Source organism: Beta vulgaris, chromosome 3 (genome assembly GCF_026745355.1).
Source record: "Beta vulgaris subsp. vulgaris cultivar EL10 chromosome 3, EL10.2, whole genome shotgun sequence".
In the NCBI taxonomy this organism is placed as follows: domain Eukaryota; kingdom Viridiplantae; phylum Streptophyta; class Magnoliopsida; order Caryophyllales; family Amaranthaceae; genus Beta; species Beta vulgaris.
In genome coordinates this window covers 31,240,992-31,268,206 of record NC_079204.1, presented here as the reverse complement: position 1 = coordinate 31,268,206, position 27,215 = coordinate 31,240,992, and the positions used below count along the sequence as shown (strand labels likewise).

At 33.2% G+C, this 27,215-nt stretch overlaps 1 protein-coding gene across 1 annotated transcript; it reads right to left on the bottom strand.

The window, feature by feature from the left end:
* On the bottom strand, positions 1–24,092 carry LOC104906911 (MLO-like protein 1). The gene is made up of 14 exons (XM_010695741.4): positions 23,651–24,092; positions 23,488–23,545; positions 23,157–23,353; positions 16,639–16,755; positions 16,488–16,542; positions 10,951–11,033; positions 5,879–5,953; positions 5,688–5,776; positions 5,546–5,595; positions 3,523–3,563; positions 1,205–1,414; positions 825–892; positions 664–724; positions 1–354 (listed from the first exon to the last, which is right to left on the bottom strand). Exons 1-14 carry the CDS (start codon positions 23,774–23,776, stop codon positions 217–219), a joined length of 1,368 nt encoding a protein of 455 aa, XP_010694043.1. The 5' UTR covers positions 23,777–24,092; the 3' UTR covers positions 1–216.
* Between the last annotated feature and the right edge of the window lie 3,123 nt (positions 24,093–27,215).

Sequence of the window (27,215 nt, the reverse complement as noted above, 5' to 3'; positions counted from 1 at the left end):
AATACACGAAGGAAAAGCAATTAAGATAAAAGGGGGGCGAAGAAATATCAATACCTCTTCCAATCTGTAAGACCTTGCAAAACTAGTGGAATTTCAACAGATCTATTTACTCATTCAATTATTTTTCTAAGTGATATATCAATCAGTATACTATCGACATCATTATGGACATAACTTAATTGTATCTCATAATATCAACTGATGCTGGTAAAAAAATTAATGTCGTTGGTGATTTGACATCTCCACCGATGATGCTGCACTGGCTCCTTGAAAATTCGAGTTCGCAAGGCTACCAGAATCGGTAACTCTAGTGCCATATCTCTCCATTGCCTCCTTATTATACGAACTTCCCATCTTAATAACAAAATGAGATAATATGCAACTTATTAGTAACAAAATTTGCAGTAAAGGAAAGATAACATGAGTACTATGACCTAATCTTGAGTAACTAAACTAGCTTGTTTTTTTGTTGTTATAAATGAGCAAGTAATTGTAATGATAATATGATATAGATGGAATTTGATTCCAGATCTTGGATATCACACCCAACAAAACTGTACGAACTACGCTCTGGATTACATCCACATTAAACTAGGTTGTTGGATAGACTGGATTTAAACATGTTTTTCACAGTATGATTATTGAAAAGACCATTTGGGTTACCTGTGTGACAATTGCATAGAGTGGAAGAGTGCTGTAACTGCAAATGGTTTGAGCCACAACCCTATAACAAGCAAGAGACAAACATGATTACAGAACTATCATAAATTTACCAAATTTCATATAGAAAATAATTGCTAGAAATGAATTGCGGGTTTTATTACATTATAATAATTCTTGGATAGGCATATATTGCATCTCCCATAACGCAGGAATTTAATCCGAATTTGAACTGTTGCAGAACACATTTGTCAATATTTTGTCAATCTTACGAGATGAATCAATAACTGAAAACTTTTACATGAATTATCTCAATTTCACCATTTTCTCATAAGAATAATCCCATATACTAAACATACATTTTGAAAAAGCCAATTATTTTGCTGTACAATGAGTTCAGAGAGACTCGACAAAAGTTGGGATTATTCTTGTCTAATATTGGTATTATTTTACGAAAATGGGTGGAAGTTGAGATTATTCATGTTAATTGTACTCTTGCAATATCATATTTTGATTTATATAAATTTGGTTAGGAAGGTCTAACCAATGTCCAGAAGAAGATGGAAAATCCAAATGAATTTACGAACAGGATGATGTGGATCAAGGATAGAGCAACCTTGGTACTGCCGAACCAAAAGTAATCATCTGATGGTTCTATTCTTACTTCACCAAAAATGATTGAATTCTTTTGAGCTATTCGCGTAGCTAATGCTGTGATCACTTGTTGCAGTTTGGTGCCCAATATAAGTAAGAGCTGCAGATAACCCGGTGTGTTAGTAATGTTGAAAACTGCTACATCAGTATAAGCAATATATTTCTTCCGCAATTATTGGTCATGTTGTTGCAAACATTTTTAAGTTAGCATCCATTATATGGAAGTAACTAATGATCACGGTCCCTTCAAAAACTAATAATCACGGTAATAACAGAATCAATCCGACTTGCGTGGACCCGGTTCACACTAATAATAGTGTGGACCAGGCCCAGGCCCAGGCACGTGACCCTATATCACTTTAACATACACTATATCACTTTAACATACACTATATCATTGTAACATACACTATATCATTTTAACACACGTTAAATCACTTTAACACACACTATATCACTTTAACATACACTATATCATTGTAACATACATTATATCATTTTAACACCCACTATATTACTTTAACATACATTATATCACTTTAACATACACTCTATCATTTTAACATACACTATATCATTTTAACATACACTATATCATATCAATATACACTATCATAAACTCACGTGATATGGATCGGGTGCACACTAATTAGTGTGCACCGGGTTCATATTAGTTTTTTTATAACAGAATATCTCACGTCACAATAGCAATTTTTTAATTTTTAAGAATAAAACAAGAAAGTTAGCATCTATTATGGGGGAATCCCTAAAATGCTCGGTGATGTTTCCCAAAATTACGCAAAATACCTCAATGATATGTTACTATTCATATATGATCATGATTATTTAGGACAATCTATCCATTATGATCGTACTTCCTCTTTGACTTTGTTATTGCATCATCGGATATATACACTGCTGACACATTCTCTTTTGATCATCTTTTGTGATTCAAATATTGCGAAAAACATAATTTTGTAAGGTCTTGTTATTAATCATGCAATTTATTTTCAAACCAAGCTTTTTATAATTTTCTTTAAAATATAATTAGAAATATAAATGATTTGGATTATAGAAAAACGAAGCAGGTTTATACACTACCACGTTCTCGATGATTAGAGGGAATAATTTTAGTTATATTACTCCCTCCGTCCCATAATATAGTGCCTACTTCATATTTGGTGGGTCAAACTTTAAAATCTTTGACCGAATATTTTCATTTGTATATATAAAAAAACATATTCATGTGGGATCTTGTTAGATTCGTGTCAATGTATAGTTTAATAATATTAATTTTTTATTAATACGAAATTGAAGATATTAAATGTCAAAGTTACGTCTCGGAGACCGTGTAAAAAAGAAACAAGCACTATATTATGGCACGGAGGGAGTACATCTTTTCCCTAACATAATCATCATCTTTCCTCAGTTTCAAAATTCTAGACACACTTCTCTTAACACGCTTACCATTGCATATTTTTAACTATTAATATATCAAATTCTCTATTTGCATTAAAAAAAAATATATCTAATTCTCTCTATAAATAAAAACAATAAAAGTTGATATCTTGAAAGTATATATCGAGACAAATCTAACCAAATCCCACATAACTATATTTTTTTCTTGCGGACAGATCACCAAATATAGTTACTGGAGAGTGTGTAAATAGAGCAAAAGTCAAACTGTGTTAAGTAATTTGAAATGGAGAAAGTATATTATATTATTCTCTCTATTCTCTTTTTGTTCTTCCTATTTTGAGTTTTTTTGGTGGCTTAAAATGATTTCAAACAAGAAGAGCAAAATAGAATGGAATGAGTACCATATGTATTCTAATATGTTTAAGGAGATAGTTCTCATAATTTGTTAATCGATTTTTCAATGTATCTTCACCTAAATAAAATGGCGAGAAAAACAAAAACGATACTAATTTATAACTATATGAAATACCTCAATATTTTAGTCAATAAGACAATACTTTTTTATTGTTATTTCTTTTGGACATTGGGAAAACACAATAGTAAAACTAGAACCAATCTCCTCCACACTGAAGACAGTGACTAAACAAAGTGTTGAGAAGGCGCATGTATTAGTCCATAAGGCTAGAACTGATTTATATTATCCTCTTTAATTTATATTGGAACTGCCAAAAAAAATACATTGAAGACCTAATATATAACTTGCACTCTTTCACAAGCAGTAATACTTACAGTAAAGGGGATGAATGCTATCCCAAAATATATATGCCAACCTGCACAGCGCGTTGAGGTCAAAAAAATTCAGCACAGATCTTGTTCATCCATATATATGCAGAAAAGAAGGAAACCTCGTTTAGTCGTTTTAGTATGAGTTGACACCGTTATATAGAAGAGTTTGTATAACTTACAAGCTCAAACAAGGTAAATTGACACTAAGAGGAGTAACTCCTTAAACTTATAAAGTTGTTTATTCTTCTGTCGACGCTAAATGTGGGACAACATTTGCAAATTGCAATGATATGGGTTATAAATGGATCTCAACATATATGTCTGATTTTATTAGTAAATGACAGCTTTAAAGTGTGCAAGCATTAACTTGAACTGTAACATGATAATTTCGATATCAAATTACATATGATTTTAAATATAATTGTTAATGTCATTGACATAGATAAGCACTTATATCTATGTTTTGTAGAATAAAAGAACTACTAATTGTATACCTGGTTCAATGATTAGATCTTATATCATTCACGTGATGTCAAGTTCAACCTTGAATAGATCTTATATCATTCACGTGATTTCAAGTTCAACGGTTTTTGTTAAATAACAAGCATTTTGGTTCGGCGTTGCCTCGGATAAATTACAATAAACAAATACGTTATTATTCATAAAATTCATAATTTATTTTGTTACTTTTCGTGTAATTTTTTCAGTGAGAAAATGATAAATGAACGTCATGACGTGATAAATAAAAAAAGGATAAAAGTATGAGTTTGAAAATAATAGCTTAAAAGGAATTGGGGATAAGAAAATATGTCATCAAAAGTCTCTTGTTAGTATTGTAATAAGAGTGTTAGAGATGTGAATACTTGTTTAAGTCTTTTTAGTCAAGTATAATTGTTATAAGACTATCATATTTTATTTGAAACATTAGTGAATAAAAATTATAATGTATTGATAGCGGCTAAACTCTCACTTTTCATTTGAAATTAAGGTCATGCGTTTGATATCTTGCAATTACACAATATTTTAGTTTCTTAAAAGAAGTTCACATGAACATAAAGCACTTGAATATGACACTTGAGAAGAGCGTCACGTGGTATATAAGTTTTATTAGGAGCGCCTTTTAATATATTTGTACTAGCCTTTATATGCACATTGTGCGTGCGAAATCATATATTCTTTAATTACTTTTAATAATTTTCGTCATAAATTATTTACCAAAATTAAAAAGGGGAATTATAGTTTTTTTTGTTTGTTTGGAAATGATGAGTAAGAAGATGTTCTAGTGTAACTAAGGGGAAAAAACAGCGGGCGCGATTGCGTTTGCAGGAACGGCTTGTAACGGGGAGATAAAACATTTAGCAGCCGACGTGGTAGAATTTTTTTTAAAAAATTCACATTAATATGTTTTAACCTTATTTGCATTTTTAAATTTATGAAACATTATTACAACATAACATAATCAAATCAAATAGGATATTATGTTTCATCAACCATAAAATTAAATCATAAAAAAAAATGGCCAATGTTTGAAAAGAACGGATGTAACGGGGATAAAAGCTTTTTAACGCAGCAAGCTCACGTTACGGAACGGACAACGCGACGAGAAGCATGTAAATTTTATTATGGCGTTCCGTAACAGGATTTCACGGAACAGCAAATCCAAAATCCGTTATAAAACGGCCGTGTAACGGAACGAGAGAGTTTTAATTCCCTGGTGTAACTTGTTTTTGGAATAAGAGATAAGTTAGGGATTTTAATTTCTTTTTGTAAATATGGTTGACACTTGGTAGTTATACCTAATCTTTTTTACTTTTATTTTTTTCCCTTTTCTTACTTTTTAGTGTCCCTCATATGTTGCCTTATACAATAGAGATAGATTGTTCAACCCTTATTGTTGAGTTAGAGTTTTTTTGTGATCATTTATACTTTATCTTTCATTTGTTCCGACACTTTAAAGAAACACATCCATCAAGCTAATTGTTTCTTTCTACAATATAATATTTTTGATTCAATCAAGATGACATACCAGCAACATTTAATGTCAATGAGATAGCCACAAAGAGCCACATGAACCAGCTGCATCCAAAGATTACAAGTATTAAAAAACAGGAATTGAGATCAAATATTGATCTCAGATATTAATGATACAATTAAAGATTTTGAAGTACCTGATCGACACAATTTTATTAAAATCAGCTTCATAAGCATATACGATGTACTTATGAAAGTTGAACCTCTGATTTCCATTGCAATGTGTCTGCATAAGCCAGAAAGAATCTAGTAAAGTTAATTCAATATATATAAATATATATCAATGGCTTTAGAAAATCAGTTCTATTTAAGGTATGGTAACAATTACCAATACGAAGCCCATTCTCATAGCTGCGTAATCATTTTTTGTTAATATCCCAGCAAGGTGCTTGAAGAAGGATTTCTGAAAGCAAAAATGCAAGTGTTAATGAAATGAAAGTTGGAATAATTCCATCGACTTTTTTTTAATTAATTATGAAATGAAAGTTGGAATAATTCCAAATTTTAAACTATAAATAAACAAGTTTTTTTTGTAAATTTATAGTATTGTATGTACAATATCCTACGTACATGATACATCCACATACTCCATCCGCTCTTTTTATAAATCATAGGTGGATGGTATACATACACATGGAAATGTTGTTTAGTTCAATGATTACACTCTACACAAAAAGATGAAAAACTTGCAGTGGACCTAGCATCATATATGAAACCTAGATAGCTTCTATACTTGAGTACATCTTGGGAATTGGGTGTAATATATTACTTACACAATAACTTATTGTGTAACAAAATCTCACATGTGCAAACTATAACTTTCTTCCATGTCATTATACAAATCTTTCAGGTTACTATCGGTGTATTCATATCATTTTAGAATTGTTTCATGTCAGATTTGAATTTGTTTCACATCATTCATAAAACTCTTTCAGGTCATTATTGATAGGTTTCATACCATCTAAGAATTGTTTCATACCATCTAAGAATTATTTCATGTCACTTCTAAATCTATTTCATGTACTTGTTGGTGGTGTGTTTTATATTCGTTAGAATTCTACTTCATGTCATAAAAGAGGTTTATGTAATAACATCCACAACAACATAATTCAATGAATTGGACATCAACGGAGTAAAATTAGATCATAATTTTCATTTATGACCTTGGTAACATCACCACAAACGATCTGTAACATTATAATTGCAAACAATAAGAACAAATTTCCCTAATCAAAGTGAATTAAGCATGAAGGGAGAGAAAAAGTGGAACAAAGAAGTATACCAGCGAATTCTAGAATTCCAGAATGGAACTAAAAACGCGATTGACACCACAACCACGACCGAAAAGTCTTTCTCTTCTAGTGTCGACGCTCTTCTCCGCCTCTCTAAAATCCTTGATTCTCGCTTTTCTCATCTTGAACGAGACTGTTGTGCACTTTGTATTATAGTTTATAAACTCAAGTTATGCTAAATTCGTTACGATTGCAATTCGATGTTTTATGGGAAATTGGGTTTAAGATGAAGGAGAAGAGTGTGGATCTGGGTTTGGAGAGAGAAAATGGAGAAAGAGAATTACCATGAGATGAAGAGGTTGGGTTTGGAGTTCGGGGTTTGGAGAGAGAGAGAAAAAAAGGCAGTGACAGAATTGAAAATGATTCCAATGAAACAAGTTGATTTTATTATGGGTTGTTACTTGTTACACCATAATTTATCGTAAGGAAAAATGGATCAGAATACCCCCAATTTTGGACGGTCCGCTTTTAATACCCCCAACTTTTGATTATTTTTAAATACCCCCAACTTTGGGATAGTCCGCCAAAAATACTCCTTTTACCTGCTTTCACCGGAAGAACTGATAAATACTTACACGTGCTTTGCTTGTGATCCATTTTTGCCTCGTTAATTCACAACCTGCTCTTCTCTCTCCTCATCTCTCCTCAATCCTCATCTCTTTCTTCCTTTTTCAATGGCATCCAAAGTTGTTTATCCTCGCGATGATGTTTTACACCTTCACAAGGCCTTCAAATGTAAAATCATTTTTCATCTCTCTGTTTATTTTTTTTGCAATTCCATGTTTTTTTTTTGATCTATTATTCGAAGTGTTATTTATATTTATATTTGTTTGTTTATATGTAGTGAGAAATTGAAAATATCACTTTGGACTAATTTGACGAATTTAACTATATAAAATTGGGATAATTTTGTTCAATTCAAAACCCTAACTATCAACGTCAGTGGAATTTTGAATTCCCTTCATTTCTTTCCTTTTGAAAATTATTAATTAGCTCAATAATATAATGATCTCAGTTCTCAAAGGATTATTCAGCCTGATTTTTGAATTTATGAGTGGAGTATGTTAAAGAATTTTCGAAGTGCATTGTTCTGTAATTTTCTGTGCAATAATGAAACATAGTGTGTGATCAAAGTGATGGTTTGATGGCTTCTTGCTTACTGCATCCACTGCCTGATCATTTGTATATAAAGAAAGAATCTTCGAGTGTCGGTTACCATCTAGTATGCAGTTTTCGTGGCGAGGGGTTATTGATTATATGTGATAAAACATAGTAGAGTTAGAATTAATGGAAAGCTAAAGAAATGTTGTAGTTTGAGGCGTGATGGTGAAAGGTTGACAACATTTCTAGTTTTCGAAAGTTATGGTTCCTGAGTTGCTGTGTTGGAAATATCCGTCGCTAAATCGTAGTCCTGAGTGGAAACAAGTTTAATTTTTACCTTATGTATTGTTTAAAGTGACATAGTGGACTTTTGATTTTGATCACATTCAAATTTTATCCGAAATTCTGTTGTAGATATATATTGTTCTTATCGTCTGAGTCAATATCCTGTAAATCCGATGTCAGCAAGTTTAGGCTTCTCAAGACACTAACTTGGGTACTAGTCGGTGGTTGCGAAGTTGAAAATCTGGTGATGATGGCTGAAGGTGCACAAGGCTGCGTGGTGAACTGGTGATGGTGGAGGTGAGAAGGTGAGGTTGAAATTAGTGGGAGGGGGGTTGGGGTGTGGGAAGGGTACGGTGGTAGGGGCGCTACTGGGGGTAGGGGTCGGGTGTGGGAAAGGTGGTAGGGGGCTGCTGGGGGTAGGGAGTGGGGTGTGGGATGGGCGGTAGTGGCTAGTGGGAAGGTGGCAGTGGGTGGTAGTGGGGGTGAGGGAAGGGTGGGAATAGAAATTGAAAATGAAAATAAAAGAGATATAAAAAATAAAAAAATTACCTTGCTAACAGGTTACAAGTCATCTAGGTGTATTTTTGGCGGACCACCCCTAAAGTTGGGGTATTTAAAAATAATTCAAAGTTGGGGGTATTAAAAGCGAACCGTCCAAAGTTGGGGGTATTATGATCCATTTTTCCTTATCGTAATGATAATGATACAAATTAATTTCACGTCACATGTTTCACCAAAAAAAAAAAATTCACGTCATTTGGATAGGTCGACAGTGTAGTCACCATCATTTATGGTAATGATAATGACATTCAGTTTTACACCAATCAACTAAATTCACCCGTTTATTATACGCACCATTACTATGTATAGCATATTGATTCTCACATACTGCCGATTCAGGTATGACACCGAGAAACTGGCACAGAAACGGGTTGCGGCTTTCCGCTCATGTCCATTTGCAATGCATTCATCAATTGCAGTTTATAATGTCATTCGTACTCGGATATCTAAATTACCTACTATAAAGAGTGTAAATAACTATAAACCTTTTCAATTTGTTTATTAGTGGAATTATCAATACAAAACAAAATAACGAATATTTGTTGTTTTCTATGATAGGTTCATTATTGTCGATTAGTCGCTCATGTGAGGCGTATTGAGTCACAACCTGATGAGATTATTTACGAAGCATGTAATCGTTGTCTAAGAAAAATTGTCATCACCCAAACGGTCTATAAATGTGTAAGGTGCAATCTAACAAATGCTACAACTATTCCAAGGTATAAACTTTATAACACTAATCTACATATATTACAAATATTCACAAATGTTTTTTAATTATGTTTTCCCGTTGACAGATTAATGCTTCGACTCATTATTTCTGACAAGAGTGGCAGAATGGGAGTAACATTGATGAATAACCTAACTCAACACATGTTGCGGTGTACTCCGACTGAAATCAAATCACTACTTCAACAGGTTTGTCAAGTATTCTAAACTTTTTTTACGTATCGTTTTACAACTAAAAACTAATATCTTTATTAATTGCAGCATAATGGAAGAGCAGCAGTTTTCAACAAAGTTATGAAAGTTTTCGGTTTCAAAGAATACTCATGGTTTTTACATCCACCAAGTACCACCATGAAGATTAATTAGTTCCACACCGTTGATTACATATTTGAAGTTGACTGGGCTGATGATGAGTGTGCGTGGATTTTCAAGAAAATTATTTAATGTCAACAAAGAAGTAGTTACAAATGCAATTTCATTACTTATACTTATTTATTAAAGTATTTTTAAATACTATTTGATTGTATTTCAAAGAATCTTATTCATAAAATGGAGGTGAACTTAAATACTAACTTGCATTTTCCCTTTTTCTAGTACTTAGTAATAATTAGGCCTAAAAATGTCATCGCACGCATCGCGTGCATAAAAAGCTAGTTTTACTTTGGGGGAGAATTAATAACGAAGTACAAAAGTATGAGAGAGAAATTGAAAAGGTGGAGAGAGAAACAAAAGAGTAGGTTAAAATATTAAAAAGTGAATGACATGGGTGGAAAAAAAAAGAGAGTAGATGTGATATGTTATCAAAAATAGAAAAAGCAACAATGTGTAGATTAAAAAGAAACGAACTAAAAAAAGAAAGTGTGTAAATTAAAAAGAAACGAAGGGAGTACAAGTTAATTTTACGTCATGTGGATAGGTCAATAGTGTAATCACCATAACTCATTGTGTAACCGTTACACTTAAAAATTTGTGTTTACAATTTTCTCCATACTTCACTAATCTATTTCTTCCTAATAATTCATGACATTTGGAGAGAAAAAAAAAGGAGTGACAAAATTGAATGTTTTTAATGACACAAGTCGATTTTATCGTGGGTTGTTACACCATAATTTGTGGTAATGATTTGAGTGATACAAGTTGATTTCACGCCATGTGGATAGGTGATTACACCATAACTCATTGTGTAACGGTTACACCTTCAAAAAATTGTTTACACTTTTCTTAAAACTTTACTAATCTATATCTTTCTAATAATTCATTCTCTCCGGTGTTTTTATGATAATTCATTCGTATCTCCATTTTTTATCTATAGAACGAGCGATCTATGAATGCTAAAAAAACGAGTTATATATGAGTGCTAAAATATGAGCTTTATATAGAAATTTATCATCCACGCCAACTTGAGGAAGTGCATTAATAAGAAACTACTTACCACATAATTCCGTTTGTTCGCATTAATGCCTCCAAAATGTTCCTTGATAAAATCGTGGTTTCTAATATCAATGACTCTCCCTTCTGCATATGTGAAACACATTTAATTATTGTATATATAGGAATGGATATAAGAACGATAATCACGGCCGATATTCTAAATACTTAGGCTTCAAATAATAGTTTTTTTTTTTTGGAAAAATGAACACCAACAGTGCCAACTATGGACCATCTTTCATAAAAGGTCCCAAGTATGGAAAATCCACAGAATGTACGAACTATCAACCTAATCTTCCAAAAACGGTCCCATTGACCGGCTCACCTGCTGTTGTAGGTAAAACTTGATTTTTATATTTCTCTTTTATTCTTTTTTAGGTTTTAATAAACATTTTTCTTTTATTTTTTTCACTTCTTATTTCTCTCTCTTCCTTTCACCCAACATCACCCCTCATCTTCTCTCTCCTCTATGCCATCAACCATCATCATCGACACCATCTGATCTCCTCCCTCCATCTACCAACAACCACTCACCTTGTGTTCAGCACCACCCAACATCACCCATCATCATTCGTCGTTGCGTCTAATAACTGTCCACCCATCACATCCGCATCACCACCCTAATCACTTCCCATCACCACTCTTCTCTTTCATCTACTACCTCTAACAACATCACCCCTCTTTTTCTCACTGAAAATTACCACCTCCCACAAAATCGAGGTTTAGGGTTTTGGAGGTGGGTGTGGGTTTGGGATCGTTGTTGGTGTTTTGGGGGTGGTTTATGGAGTTTTCGGGGGTGGTTGGGATTTCGAGGTGGTTAGTTTTGGAGTGATTGGTTTCGGTTGATTGGGATTTGGGGTGGTTGGTTTTCGGATTGGTTAGGGTTGGTTTCGAGTTGGTGGTGTTTAGGGGTGGTTGGTTTCGAGTTGGTGGTGTTTAGGGGTGGTTGGTTTTGGGCTGGTGGTGTTTTGGGGTTTGGTGGAGGTTTCGAGGTACGGGGTTTGGGTGAAGGTGGGTGGAGACGAGTGAGGGTGGTTGTGGACAGGGGGTGGGATCATGAGTGGTGAGGGTGGAATGGCGGTTGGGTCGTGGGTTTGGGTGGGAGTAAGGGTTTGGGTTTTAGGGTGGGTTTGGGGTTGTGGGTGGGGTGGGGGTGGAAGGGTCTGGCTGGGTGGGGGTAGGTGGGTTAAAAAGACGATAAATGAAAATTTTGTAAAAAGTCAAACAAAAAAGGAAAAAAAGGAAATAATTTAAAAATCATGAAACATATCACGTGAAAGTCGCATGATCTCATTTAACCTGTTATAACAGGTTTACCAGGTAATCAGGACCATTTTTGGAATATTGATGCAATAGTTGGGATCGTTCCTGGATTTTCAATAGTTGGGACCTTTTATGGAAGATGGTCCATAATTGGGACTGTTGGTGTTCATTTTTCCTTTTTGTTTTTACAAGGAGAGTTGTTGGTGAAGTAATTAATTGATCATACTCAATCATAACATATATTAAAAAGATATATATTGTTAATAATAGAATCTAAAATTAATTTTGGAACTCCAAATTTCGATTCTCATATAAAAGAGAGAACTGTTTCCCTTTTTTTTAAAACGAATGAGGTATATTGTTAGCTAGCGAGTAGCGGGCTTATAAAAAACGTTACAGGATGTCCATGTTTATAAGATGCTTGCTCAAAGTAGATTTGAAGAAAGCATATAATTCCACTCAAAGTAACTTTCTGAAGGTTGTGTTGGTTGAGTTAAGTTTTTCTCATGTTTGTATTATGAGATGGTGTGTAACTATATATGCAATGTGTTTCAACCGTTAACACTCTATATTTATCATCAATGGTAAAACCTAGTTCCTCTATTTGTTGTTAGAAGGTTCTAGATAAGGTGATCTTGTCTGTGTTTTCCCCTTTGCTATTATAATGAAGAACTTTTTGTTGGGAAATATCTACTAAAATAGCTAATTTATTGAGAATTAAAGACCTTATATATCTTTTTTTTTGTTAAAAAAGACCTATTATTATACTTTCCTTTGTTACTTAAGATCACATCAACATTTTACAGCATTAGCTTTTCCCCCTCCCTTTCTCATTAAATGGGACCAACCTATTTTTTTCTACCCTAATCCCTATAAATAGGAAGCAAGAGAAAAGGGTATGGTGGGATTAAGGGATTATGATAAGGAAAAAAATTAGGTTGGTCCCATTTAATGAGAAAGAGAGGGGGAAAAGTCCATGCCAGAAAATTGACTCTTTGGCTGGAAAATGTTGATGTGGACTAAAGTAATAAAGCGAATTATTATAATAGGTCTTTTTTTAAAGAAAAGTTCTTTCTATTAAGTCTTTTCCAACAAAATGACTATTTTAATAAATATTTTCCAACAAAAAGTTTTAAAATAAAATATAAATTTGTCTATATTTTAATAAATATTACTCGGTTTATGCACGCCATCCGAAGTGCATCTGGTATGGAAATCTAGACCGACCAACTCCAAGGGCCAATTACCCCAATAGTAAAACCAAGTAATGCTAGGTTTACTTTTTGCTAAACCAATCCAAAACCATCCCATTCTACATGCTTTTAGAGCATGCCCACTCATGCATAGGAAAAACGTCATGTCTCTCTCTCATCAACTTTCTCTCTCCTCTTACAAAAGTTTGTCATGTTTTACGACTCATTTTGACAAATGCACCTCACTCGTGACCCAAAAAAAAGAACATCATCCTTCTCTCTCCTACTTTTTATTACACCCCACCTTATTTTCTCTCTCATACATCATTATATTATTTGCACCTTTTGATATTTATAATATTTAAGATTATAAATAAAATTATTTTGGGCATTAATGATCCTAATTAAATTTATTTAGTAGTAATTTATAATTTTTGACTCACCTCAATTGTCTTCAATAATAATTTCTTCAAAAATAAAAGCTTCCAAAGATGAATATTCAAGTATGTATGATGTAAAGATAAAATAATTAATTTTCGAAGTGTGTCAAAATATAACAAAATTGATGTCTATATATAGATCCCAAAAAAATATGATCGTTGATGAATTTTTTAATTTTGATTTGTAATTTTAAAGTTATTCAAATTAAAAATTCGAATATCAAAAACAAAAGTTGGAATTGAAGAGCAACGTGGCAGCATATGGTTCATTGGGCGGCGGGCGCGCTGCCCAGTACTGATGCGTGTCTGACGCGTCAGAATTTGCCATCAACGTTATTGTTGAGCTGATGCACGCTTGGCAAGGAGATTGGTGCTCCCATTTTTTGCACCTCAAAACTCTACGTTTTGAGTTACTCCCAGCCAAATTTGACAAGTTTTTTGTAGGCGGCCTTTTTGCTTCTCCTTTTACATGACTTGATCCATATTTTAGGTCATAGGATGTCCAAATATGGATTGAGTCATTCTATGACCCACTTTAAAACATGAAAAATCCATGAATAAAAGATAATGTTTTTTTGGACCTTGATGGATAATCGAATTTCATGGTCAATTCTATTATGAGTGGGCATGGTCTTAGAGCCAGTTATAGTAGCTATATTTGTTAGTTTTCGAGAATCCTTAAAATGGCTAACACAACTTGGAGAAAGATGTGAAGTATAGTGACGAGGACTTAACTATTGCAGAACAACTTTTCTCTAAAAAAAAAAAAAAGAGTTAACTCTATTAATCTTGCAAATCCAAAGAGTTGTTTCCATCATATGGCTTGCCAGGTTGCCATATTGCATAGGCTGTCCACCACGGAAAATTGAATTTACAAGTACTGGACCCCTCTTAAGTTTTGTGTGTTAATGTTATTAATTAATACTCCATTCGTTTCATTTTAATCTATACACTTATACTTTTTATGCATGTCAATACAAAACTTTGACGATATATATCTCTAATTTTGTATTCGTAAAAATTATAAAAAGTACATATTAATAAAATACATATTAAGACGAATCTAACAAGATCCCACATGACTATGTTTTTATTCACGTATAAATCACAAATGAGGGTCCAAGTGCAATTCGTGAATAGTGTAAAATGTCAAAGTGTAACAATTAAAATGAAACGAAAGGGGTAGTATATACAATTATTTCCTCTAACAACACATATATTTAGGTGAAATGCTGCTATATTATTATAAATTTATTACAAATATACACTTTTTTATGATATTGATTAACTTAGAAATTGATATGTTACTAGGGGTTTGTTCTCCCCAGCTTATTTTCAGTTCAGTTCAGTTCAGTTCAATTCAATGCAGTTCAGTTCAGTTCAGTTCAGATCAGTTCAGTTCAGTTCAGTTCAGACCAGTTCAGTTCAGTTTAGTTCAGTTCAGCTCTTGACAATACTTTTACTCTCACATATCACTATTCATTTCAGTTCAGTTCAATTCAGTTCAGTTCAGTTCAGTTCAGTTCAGATCAGTTCATTTCATATCAGTTCAGTTCAATTCAGTTCAGTTCAATTCAATTCAGTTCAGTTCAGTTCAGTTCAGCTATTTTATGTCGAAGAGAACAGGCCCTAGGTCCACCCGCGGCAAATGTGAAACTTAATATGCTATTCATAGTTTTTTTTAGTGAAAATGTTGATTATACTTCATCCGTTTAGAAATAGTTGCACCATTACATAGTGTTTATTATTTATATTTTTACAATTTGATTGTCTTTGGTGATTTATATTTTACGAGAAACATAGTCACATGGGATCCTGTTAGATTCGTTTCAACGTATATTTTTTTAGTATCAACTTTTTATAATTTTTACTAATTGATAGTTGAATATATTAATGTTTGAAACCATGCATCGACAAGCGTGAAAATATGAAACGATTCAACTATTTCTAAACGGAGGAAGTATTAAAGGGAGTACAAATTTTAGCTTTAAGGGAGCAGAGATATATTTGAAGCCAGGTGCAAACAAAAATCATTTGTATGATTAAATTCTATTGTCATAAACTATAATTATATATAAACTACTTCCTCGACATTTTTTTTTCTCATTTGAAAATTTGACACTATTTACAATTATAGAATATTCTAAAATTTCCTCAATATAGTCACGTGGTGTCTTGTTTCATTCGTCTTAATAAATGCTTTATTAAAATTCAATAACAATAATTTTTATTAATATGTAATGTGCACAGTTAAAGTAAGAAAGATAAAAAAAATAAAGAGAGTAATATCAAAATCAATCGTTTTTAGAATTGCATCTGATAAGGAGAATGCTTAGTCCTCCTATCAACCCTTCTTAATAGATCTAAAATATGTATATATTTTATATTAATAAAAAAATTTATGTATTTCTTTGCTCATCATATTTGACATATTAGTCCCTCTTTTATTATTTCTCTATATCTCTCTTATTTTCACGCACTCCTTAAAACTTGTATTTTTCTCATATTAAAATTTTGCAACTAATCTAAAACCTAGAAAATATATAGGGTAATTATTTTTTTGGGTAATTTATTTGATTAGAAACATTTCTTAGCACCTACTCTACCAATGGAAACGTCAAAGACTATAGATTTAAAATAATTACCGTCGTTAGCATTCTGCATTCTTATGGATTCTTCCCACTTCTTCCACTGACGTATCTACATATATAGAGTGATAACCAAAATCAAAGTATAGAATTAGACATTAGCAATTTGGCTCTGCTCTCTTCAAGATATTACTGTATAAGAAATTACCTTCATCTCTCCAAGGAGAACTATGAGTTGACAGCTCAGTACATGGACAATTGCTAATATAAAGATGAGGTAATGAAGGTCGTGGAGAACAGTAAGTGATACAAAATGTATCTTTCCCTGCCCAAGGAGAAGTATAAATAAGTTATTAGGATCGTCTCACAAAATTTGGGGGTCGCTAAATAAGCAATTGAACACACAAATATGAAAAAAATACAATTTCTTAGTAGATACATAAATGGGTTTCTAACCTATACACCTAGTGCAAAGATTAAGCCTTATCTATTAAACAAATTGATTAACTGAAGTAGAATATCTTCCCTTTAATTATGCTAAATAGTTAGTTTCTTTAGTAATATATATATATTTTATCTTTTAATTTCTTTTAATCAAATCAAAATTGTCACTAATATATATTTAGCATAATTATAGGGAAGATATTCTATTTTAGTTAATCAATTTGTGTAATAAATAAGGCTTAACCTTTGCACTAGGTGCATAGGTTAGACTAACCCTACATAAAATAATATAATTGGTGACAATTTTCTTAATCTAAGGTTTAATGAACTATTGGAATTTTGAAGGTCCCTAATTTTGATGCCCTACCTTGTACAAAAATTCAATCACCCTACTAGATAGCCGTGTGAAATGATCACGAGGTGGTCATTTCACTACACTTAGTGTTGGAACTTTTATAGTGTAATGGGTTTATATAAGTCTATATGGTTTATACTAGAAGAGGAGGAGGTCTAGTATGCTAAGATTAGAAGACGTAAAACACGTGAAACAATCAAGCGAAACAGGAAGGTCGTCACTGGTCGCGATCCGTCACGGGTCGCAACATGGGTGTCGTCAATGGTCGTGACAGCCGTCGCGGGTCACGACCAGCGTACTGTCGTGGCTCGCGATGTACGTACTGTTTCAGAGCGTGAAATTTCGCGTGGACGGTTAACCTTTGTATTGTGTACGTCATCCTTTTGATGACGATTGATAATTTTAATTAGAGGATTAAAAGGATATTAAAGCAATAACTACTCTAATCTAAGAAGATAATATAAATACTACCTTTGTCATTCATATGAGGGGTGGAAAAATTCAATTTTTATATTTCACAAAACTTGCTTTGCTTTAGGGAAATTTCTGTATTTTCTCTCTAGTGTTCTTCACAAACAACAAACACAAAAGTTCTTGTTGATTCACATAAAAGATCATCTTGTGAATTGTTTTCTCCGTTGTATCTCATTAGTTATTTTGTGTTAACCCGTTGATCTTAGAGGGACGAAATTAAACTAATAGGAAAGCGTAGATTCCGTACCTTGGAGTGATATTTATCCGGTTCCCTTGTTGATCATATATATAACAATCGATTAGTTTAACTTTCTTTCTTTTCGGGTATGGCTGAAGCACTCAAAGGCATGACTATGAATTTCCAAAAGTTGGACAAGTTCGAAGAGGTAAGTTATCGGAGATGGCAAAAGAAGATGCATTTCTTGTTGAGAACTTTAAATGTGGTGTACGTTCTTACAACACCCATGCCACCGTTCCTACAAGATGGAGAGGAAGAGACCTTGAAGATTACAAGGAAGAAAACAAAGTAGGAGAACGATGACTACATTTGCCGGGGTCACATCCGCAACTCTCTTACCGACACTTTGTTTGATCTTTACCAAAATGTGGAGAGTGCAAATGAACTTTGGGATACTCTTGAGGCCAAGTATATTTTGGAAGATGCTTCAAGTAAGAAATTTCTTGTTAGTAATCTTAATTCATTTAAAATGACTAATGATAGGCCTATTATAGAGCAATTTCATGAAATTCAACAAATTTTGAACCAAATAAGATCACATGGCAAGGTGATGGATGAGGCTATTGCTGTTGCCTCAATCATTGATAAATTACTACATTCTTGGAAAGACATTAATCATTATTTGAAACATAGGAAAGAGGATATGTCCATGGAGCAATTAGGAACCCATCTTCATATTGAAAAAAGGATCTGGGCTCAAGATGGGGTTAAGGATACTACTACTAGTGTTCCTAAGTCTATCGGGTCGTGAATATGGTAGAGGTTGGTAGGTCTAGAGGGACCAAGAAATTCAATAATAACAACTCTAAAACCAATGTTGCAAACAAAACGAGGAAGGCCCTTACTTGTTGGGTATGCAATGGACCTCATTTCAAGAGGGATTGTCCTTCTAAGAAGAAGAAGAAGATAAAGAATGAACAACCTAGTGTTGTTCAAAACCAAGGTAAAATTGCACATGAAAACATAATTGAAGAAATGAACTTTGTGGCTATGATTTATGAAATTATGGGGAATATGGTGAAGGCAAAGGGCATAGGCAAAGTAGAATTGTTGCTAATCTCGAGAAAGAATTTAACTCTCCAGGATGTTGTTTATGTGTCGTAAGGTAGGAAGAATCTAAGGGTGGTATTTATGTAGGACAAGGATATAAATGTAATATGTTTAAATTTAGTATTAATGCAAATGATACTAGTTCTATTTACATGCTTGATGTTTCTTCTCCAGGGCATAATCGATTATGTCGTGTAAACTATCGTCGATTATACGATATGTCTAAGCTCGGTTTAACACCTCATTTCAATTTAAAGTTAGAAAAGTATAAGACATGCATGTTAGATAAGATTTCAAAGAATCTTTATTCTAGTGTGACTAGACAAACGGTATTGCTAGAATTGGTGCATAGCGACTTGTGTGACTTTCATAGTTCACCTTCTTTGAAAAATAAAAAATATAGTTGACTTTTATTGATGATTTCAAGGTTTTGTTACATATATTTATTATTTACTACAGATGAAGCACTAGAAAAAGTTTAAGACTTTAAATCGAAGTGGAACTTAAACTTAATGAAAAGTTTAAAAGACTTCGGACGGATAGGAGTGGTGAATACGATAATCCGTATTTTAGTTCCATTGTGTAATTCATAAACAACCCCCATACTCACCTCAAAGTAATGGTATAGCGGAAAGGAAAAATAGGGTCTAAAAGAAATGGTTAAACCATGCTTTCTAATTCAGGTCTTAATGACGGTTTTTGGGGTGATGCAATTCTAACTGCATGTTATATATTAAATCGTGTTCCTGATAAGAGGAATAAGACTACCCCTTATGAACTATGGTGTAATAAAAAACTTAATCTCAATTACCTTAAGGTATGGGGTTGTAGGGCAATTGTCAAATTGACGGAACCTAAAAGGAAAACTTTAGGTGAAAAAGGAATTGATTGCATTTTTATAGGCTATGCGGTACATAGCAAAGCCTATAGGTTTTATGTCATTGAGCCCAATGATTTTGTCTCTATTCATACTTGATAGAGTCAAGGGATGCAATATTTGATGAGACTAGATTCTCATCGATTCCAAGACCAAAGGACATGATACCTAGTACTAGTTCCAATGTTGTAGATGACATTACAATGATCATGATACTACAAACCGGAAATTAGGAAAAAGTAAAAGAATTAGAAAAGAGAAATATTTTGGACCGGATTTTCAACTATATTTAGTTGAAGGGTGAGGGGAGTCAATTTCGACTCAAATTTCATATTGTTATAATGTGGAGGAGGATCCTAAGACTTGTGATGAGGCTATGAAGTCTCATGATTCTGGCTTTTGGAAAGAGGTAGTGAATGATGAAATGGATATAATAATGGGAAATCATACACTTGGATTTTAGCTAATTTACCTCCCGGTTGCAAACCCTAGGTTGTAAATGGATTTTTGTAAGGAAAAAGAAAATCGATGGAACCATACTAAAACATAAGGCCCGGTTAGTGGTCCAAGGTTTTAGGCAAAGATATGGTATCGATTATTTGATACTTTGTTCCAGTAGCTAGAATAGCTACTTTAGACCTTTGATAGCATTGGTTGCGATACATGGTCTAGTAATTCACCAAATGGATGTAAAACTGCTTTCCTTTATTGTAAATTGGAGGAGGAAGTGTACATGAATCAACTTGAAGGGTTTGTAGGTCAAAGGCAAGAGACTAAGTTTGCAAATAGTTTAGATCTTTGTATGGTCTTAAACAAGCACCTAAGCAATGGCATCAAAAATTTGATGAAGTTGTTTGTCTAGTGGGTTCAAAATAAATCAGTCCGATAATGTGTAATAGTAAATTTGATAATAACGGTAAAGGAGTTATAATTTGCTTATATGTTGATGATATGCTTATTTTGGGACTGATTTGGAACAAGGAAAAGACCAAAGTCTTCTTCTCTCTAGCTTCTCCATGAAAGTTTGGTGAAGCGGATGTTATTCTAGGTATTAGAATATAATAGGAAAGGGTCTTTCTTTATCACAATCTCATTATATTGAGAAAGTGTCAAGAGGTTAATGAGTCAAATTCGACTCATTTTGCTACTCCATGGATCCTAGTATTCACTTGGTTCCGAGTAGTGGTACTCCAATTTCACAATTGAGTATGCAAGTTAATTGGAAGCTTGATGTATGCTATGACTAGCACTCGGCCGGATATAGCTTTGCTATTGGAAGCTCAGTAGGTATACTAGTAATCCTAGTATGTTGCATTGGCAAGCATTGAGAAGAGTGTTAGGTATTGAATAAACCTTGGATTATGTCATAACTTACAAAGGAGGACCTTCTACTCTAGAAGGTTACGCGGATGCTAGTTGGATTTCCAATAAGGAAGATTATTCATCCACAAGTGGATGTGTGTTTTTCTTGGAGGAGGTGCTATTTCATGGGCATCCAAGAAGCAAACATGTATGACAGATTCAACTATGGCATTGGAATTCATTGCATTGGCATCTTGTTGCTAAGAAGCGGAATGACAAAGGTATGTATTGAGTGAGGTTGACTTATGCTTCAAACCTATGTCACCTCTTGCTATTCATTATGATAGTGAATCAGCCATAACTAAAGCTTATAGTGAAGTCTACAATGACAAGTCAAGGCACATTGGAGTTAAATGTAGCTATGTGCGTGAATTGACAAGGAATGGTTGTACAACTATTAATTTTGTTCGGTTTAGTTTGAACTTGACGGATACATTTACTAAACCATTGTCATGGGAACTAGTGAACAAAATGAACAAAGGGATGTGTATTAAGCCTATTGAACAGCCTATAGTTAAGAAGAACTCAATTTGACATCTAATACACTGTTAGATCTCGAATTTAATGAGGATAGTACTTCTCTAGAAGGTTGGAAGCACTTGTTTAACACATCCCAAGGTTAGTGCTTGATTCTATAATGTTAAGAGGTTGAATTTATTTCTTAACAAATCTTTGATAAGTGCTTAATTGTAGGAGCATGTTCGTAAAGATTTACCTATATAAGCTAGAGATTTGGCCGCTTCACCAAGTCCAAGGCTTGACTTGGAAACGCTTATGAATGGATATGGACACCAAAGCTTCATAGGTGTCAGAGGTCAAGAACTAAGTTTATCCTTATGTGTATTAGTATCTTCAATGATTTGTGGTGGTTGTATGATTCAAAGCTTTGTCTATCATTATGATCGATATCATTGTAAATTATACTTTTACTAAGTGGAGATTCAATCGTAAGATATTTCCATGATGCATGAGCATGTCTTGTCTGTGATTTATAGCAAGTTGGAAAACCTTTCAACATTACCCTATAAATGGGAGGAGGATCGTTGGAATGTTTATAGTGTAATGAGCTTATAAGTTCATAAGGTTTATACTAGAAGAGGAGGAGGTCTAGTATGCTAAGATTAGAAGACGCAAAACACGTGAAACAATCAAGCGAAACAGGAAGGTCGTCACTAGGCGCGAAATCCGTCGCGGGTCGCGACCTAGGTGCCGTCACTGGTCATGACATCCGTCGCGGGTCGCGACCAGCATACTGTCATGGCTCGCGATCTGTATCGCGGCTCGCGACGTACGTACTGTTTCAGAGCGTGAACGGTTTATAACCGTTGTATTGTGTACGTTATCCTTTTAATGACGATTGGGAATTTCAATTAAAGGATTAAAAGGACATTAAGGCAATAACTACTCTAAGCTAAGAAGGTAATATACATACTACTTTTGTCATTCATAGGGTGGAAAAAACTCTAGAAAAATTCAGTTTTTATATCTCACAAAACTTGATTTGCTTTAGAGAAACTTCTGTATTTTCTCTCCAGTATTCTTCACAAACAATAAACACAAAAGTTCTTGTTGATTCACATAAAAGATCATCTTGTCAATTGTTTTCTCCATTGTATCTCATTAGTTATTTCGTATTAACCCGTAGATCATAAAGAGACGAAATTAAAATAATAGGAAAGTGTAGTTTATGTGTCTTGAAATTAAATGGTATATCCGGTTCTCTTGTTGATAATACATATAACACTTAGCTGATCAAGCTAGTCTAGTTTTTTTTATCATGCTAGCTAGCTCGACTCAAGAGCCATGAATATATTATCAAATAATGTTTCCACTATATTGATTGCACATCTTGTAGAATTAATGGTATAGTAAAATTTGCAAACACATGTAAGAATCAGATCTCAATTTTTTGTTAGAGCAGCATACCGTTGGGCAGGTAGAGCCGCCGGCTGCCCCTGCTAGAAGGTGACGTCCCCCAGCCGAAACGAAATGGGCAGTTGTCTCTGCCGGTTTATAATGACAAGGCAACCATTTTTGGGCAAGTTTTTCAGATATACACCACTTTGTAGTCTCATCTTGGAAAAATGTAAGCAGCAGAGATATAAAGCCCAATAGCATTAACTCTACAACAACAACAACAACAGCAAAAGAGAATTGAATAGCCAGTAAGATGTGGTACAATATTTGTAATTAGTTAGAGTTAATTTTTCATTTCCAATTTCATGGTAACGAATTAGGTAGAGTTTTAGTTTATTACCTTCTTTAATCTTTTGCAAAGCCATATGAAGAGGAATTTTATCCTTGTCTAACAAATACTGCAACCACAAATGTTTTGGTTGTAAATTGTAATAGTTATTAGCTTTGAAAAAAGAAATTAATAAGCAAAGAGAATTAATTAAAGAGAAGGAGATAAAACTTGCATGACCAAGGCGATGTAGAAGTTTTTCAATAACCAAAGAAACAGCAACAATCCCAAATACCACTGCTCCTATAATCCATGATGGTGTGGACTCGAACGTCGCGTCTCCTTCTGCTCCTCCTGCCATCCTTCTTTCTTAGGAATTAGGATTATACTTGGTCGTTAAAACTTAAAACATAAAACTGCGGATTCGATCTTATAGTCAGATGTCCCTGACTTTTTTCCTTTTAAATATTTGCTGCAGGGGATGTTCGTTGAAACTTAACTAAAATGGAAAGGGGAACTTATCTTTGGGAATCAACTACTGTTATGATATTGTATTATTGTAATTTTTTTTAGCTGGCTCAAGGCTTATTTTTAGTTGCCCTTTCCAGTATAAACAAAAGTTTTTGTGGTAGCTTGATTATGGTGGGGCGGTATTAAAAATTTATTACGCTTGTACCTTTGTTTACATAATTTGTTCAATTTTTGGTGTGTGGAAGGTCTAGGTAGCCTTATGATTGATGTGTGTGAGGGAAATAAAATATCCAGAAGTCAAGCAAAAACCAAGTCAACTTCGATGTCCTGGTTGTTAGGCTGCTTAATACTATTCTTATTCATATTTAGTTGTCAACTTCAGTCCAAGTTGGGCTTTTTGTTTCTTCTTAGTTGTATTAAAAATAATTGAGCTGACTGTAATATTTATAGGGGTATCTGATACTGTATCAAAATGTTGAATCTGATTTGTATGGACCAGTTCACGTTAACATTAACGTGTACTAGGTCAAAAACACGTATTATTTTTTAATAATTTACCATATTATTTCTGATACGATGCATTTAGAAACTCAATATATTATGCAAGAACTCACTAAATCATTCAGAAACATACTATATTATAAAGGAAGTAAATCATTCTAAACAATCTGTTGTATTATTTAGAAATGAACTATATCATGAACAAACTTACTATATCATTCAGAAATATACTATATCATGCAGAAACTGCATCATTGTAGAACAATCCACACACTCACTATATCATACAGGCACTTAATATATCATGCAGAAAGTACATCTTTTTATATGTTAAAGCAAGTGTCACATATACTACGCAACCTACGTCTTCTTGCATACTAAAACATTAAAGTTAAATCCTACACTATATCGCATATAATTTCACTATATGTTTTCCGTTAATAAAATCTTCAATATGATATATACGTTCACTATATTTACACAAATTATTAGAATAGGCGGTCTAATTTTAACATAAAATTAGATGAACCTAATATGAAAATTTTCTAACAAGCCCATTATATTTCACTTTAACCTAACACTATTCTAGGTATGCCTTCTGTTCTCCTTTCTTTGTTTTCTTGATTCTCGAACTACAACAGACAATTTTAAAAAATAACTCGATAGTCTTACGAAACGGATTAAACTAGTCACTAAGGCTCCGTTTGGTAGGGCGTAAAACGTTTTCCCGGAAAACTGTTTTCCTCTATTTTTAGTTTTACATTGTTTGGTTGGCAAAAGAGTGTAAAACCATTTTCCCTTGGGGTAAAATTACTCTCCCAAGGATGGAAAACCATTTTCCTTTCAAAATGAAGGGAAAACTATTTTCCTTCTCTCTCTTGTACACTCCTCTCACTACCTCCTTACTTTCCCTTTCATTTTCCTTTCATTTCATCATTTTTTTTTACATCGAACCAAACAACGGAAAACTAATTTTGGAATTGTGTTTTTCATTGTAAATTGTTTTCCATGAAAATCATTTTACACTGAAAATATTTTACGCCCTACCAAACGGAGCCTAAATGGATTAAACTAGTCATTGAACTGGTTAAAAAATATCATTATTGAATCGATTGAACTGGCCACGAAATAGATTACACATATACAAATAATCATGTTAAATAGTTATACAATATTAAAAAAAAGGTGGCATGTTCTCTTCTTAATATTGGGCTTGAGTCGTGCCTAATTTTAAATTAAAAGTAGACGGTGTCTTACAAGACCAATTGATCTCTATAAAACTCGCCATATAAAGTTAATATCAATTATCAACTCGGTCAGGTTCATTTATGTTTTCTTTTTACAAAATTTTACCATAAGCAATTGAAAATCAAAATATTTTATTGGTTGTATTTAGAAATCAAATGTTCTGGTCAAGATTAAGACTTGTGCAAGTGTTATATGTCACATTTTAAATTAATAGTGCAGATATGATACTAAACAACACGATAGCAAGGAAATAAGAGATAAGTGTTACAACAAAATTTAATATCTCCCCCTAAGAAAATAACATAAAATTATTAAGTTCATGTAAAATAATAGAATCATCTTCAACTTTAGATAATACATGTACCCAAACAGGCAAACATGATAATATGATATTGTAGTTTCGCCTCATAATCCTTTTTTTATAGACTAATATAGAAAACCACCTTCTCTGACAAAATAATAGCTTCCTAAGCTAGATAATTCTAAAGTTTGTTATTTTATGGGAATCTTAATTATTTTACTACTAGGTTCTAAAACAATAGAAAAGTATTTCAATATCAATCAGATTTATTCGTCTAAAATACGCCGAGCAACAAGAATATTCCTGCTTGATATCGTTAATCCTTTCTTTTTTCTTTCTTGAGGATCTACATGATGACCCCGACTTCCCAAAGCCTTGACCACGGCATCCACCTAAGCATCTAACGAGCATTTGGTCCAAGCAAAAACAATAACTTACCGTCAATCCGTCAACAAAGCCATGATCTATGTAATATGTATGTTATTAATTTTCTCCATAAATTGACCAGCCTTATATGGTTAAACTAGGTTTAAAACCCATGAAAGAATGCAGAGGATGCCAATTCATAGAGTTCTTTTTATTAATTATTTATCATGAAATAAGAGTTATTTTGAAAAAAAATAAATTATAGAAATAATAAAATTAATATAAATAAAATAACAATTGACATCAATTACACTCCCAATTCTCATCTAATAGACAATATATTAGACATAAAGACAATTATGAATGACAATGAAAAAAAATGATAAGCTCATAAAATTTTTATTTAGAATAATTATTACACATTTTGAAATACTTCCATAATGTAACACCTAAAAAATCCAAAACATTAATTACTCATACTTGGCAGCGGAAACACAAAACGTAAGCATGTAGGTTATGGGCGAGGCTCAGTAACATACAACCCTAAAATCGTAAGTGTAGGATTCTATAAGTACTATAAGCGGAATTTCATGAATCTAATTCATAAGCACTTAAAACAGGATCACATGCATATACAATCAAGAATCACATATAAGTTTAGAATTAACCTTTGTAGCGTGAATTCTACAAAGCTTGAATAACCCGGATAAAGAACCCTAGATGTGATTCCTCTACTTGGTCCACCAACCCGGATCAACACTCCACCAATGCTAGTTGGAAAGGAAGAAAACTTCTTCAAGTTTATGGAGTATATTACGTGACGTTTGAGAGAATAGGAGAGAGAAAATAATAAGAGATATCTGATGTATTTTCTTTACAGCCTAACCCAATATATAAATATATTTTAGGTTAA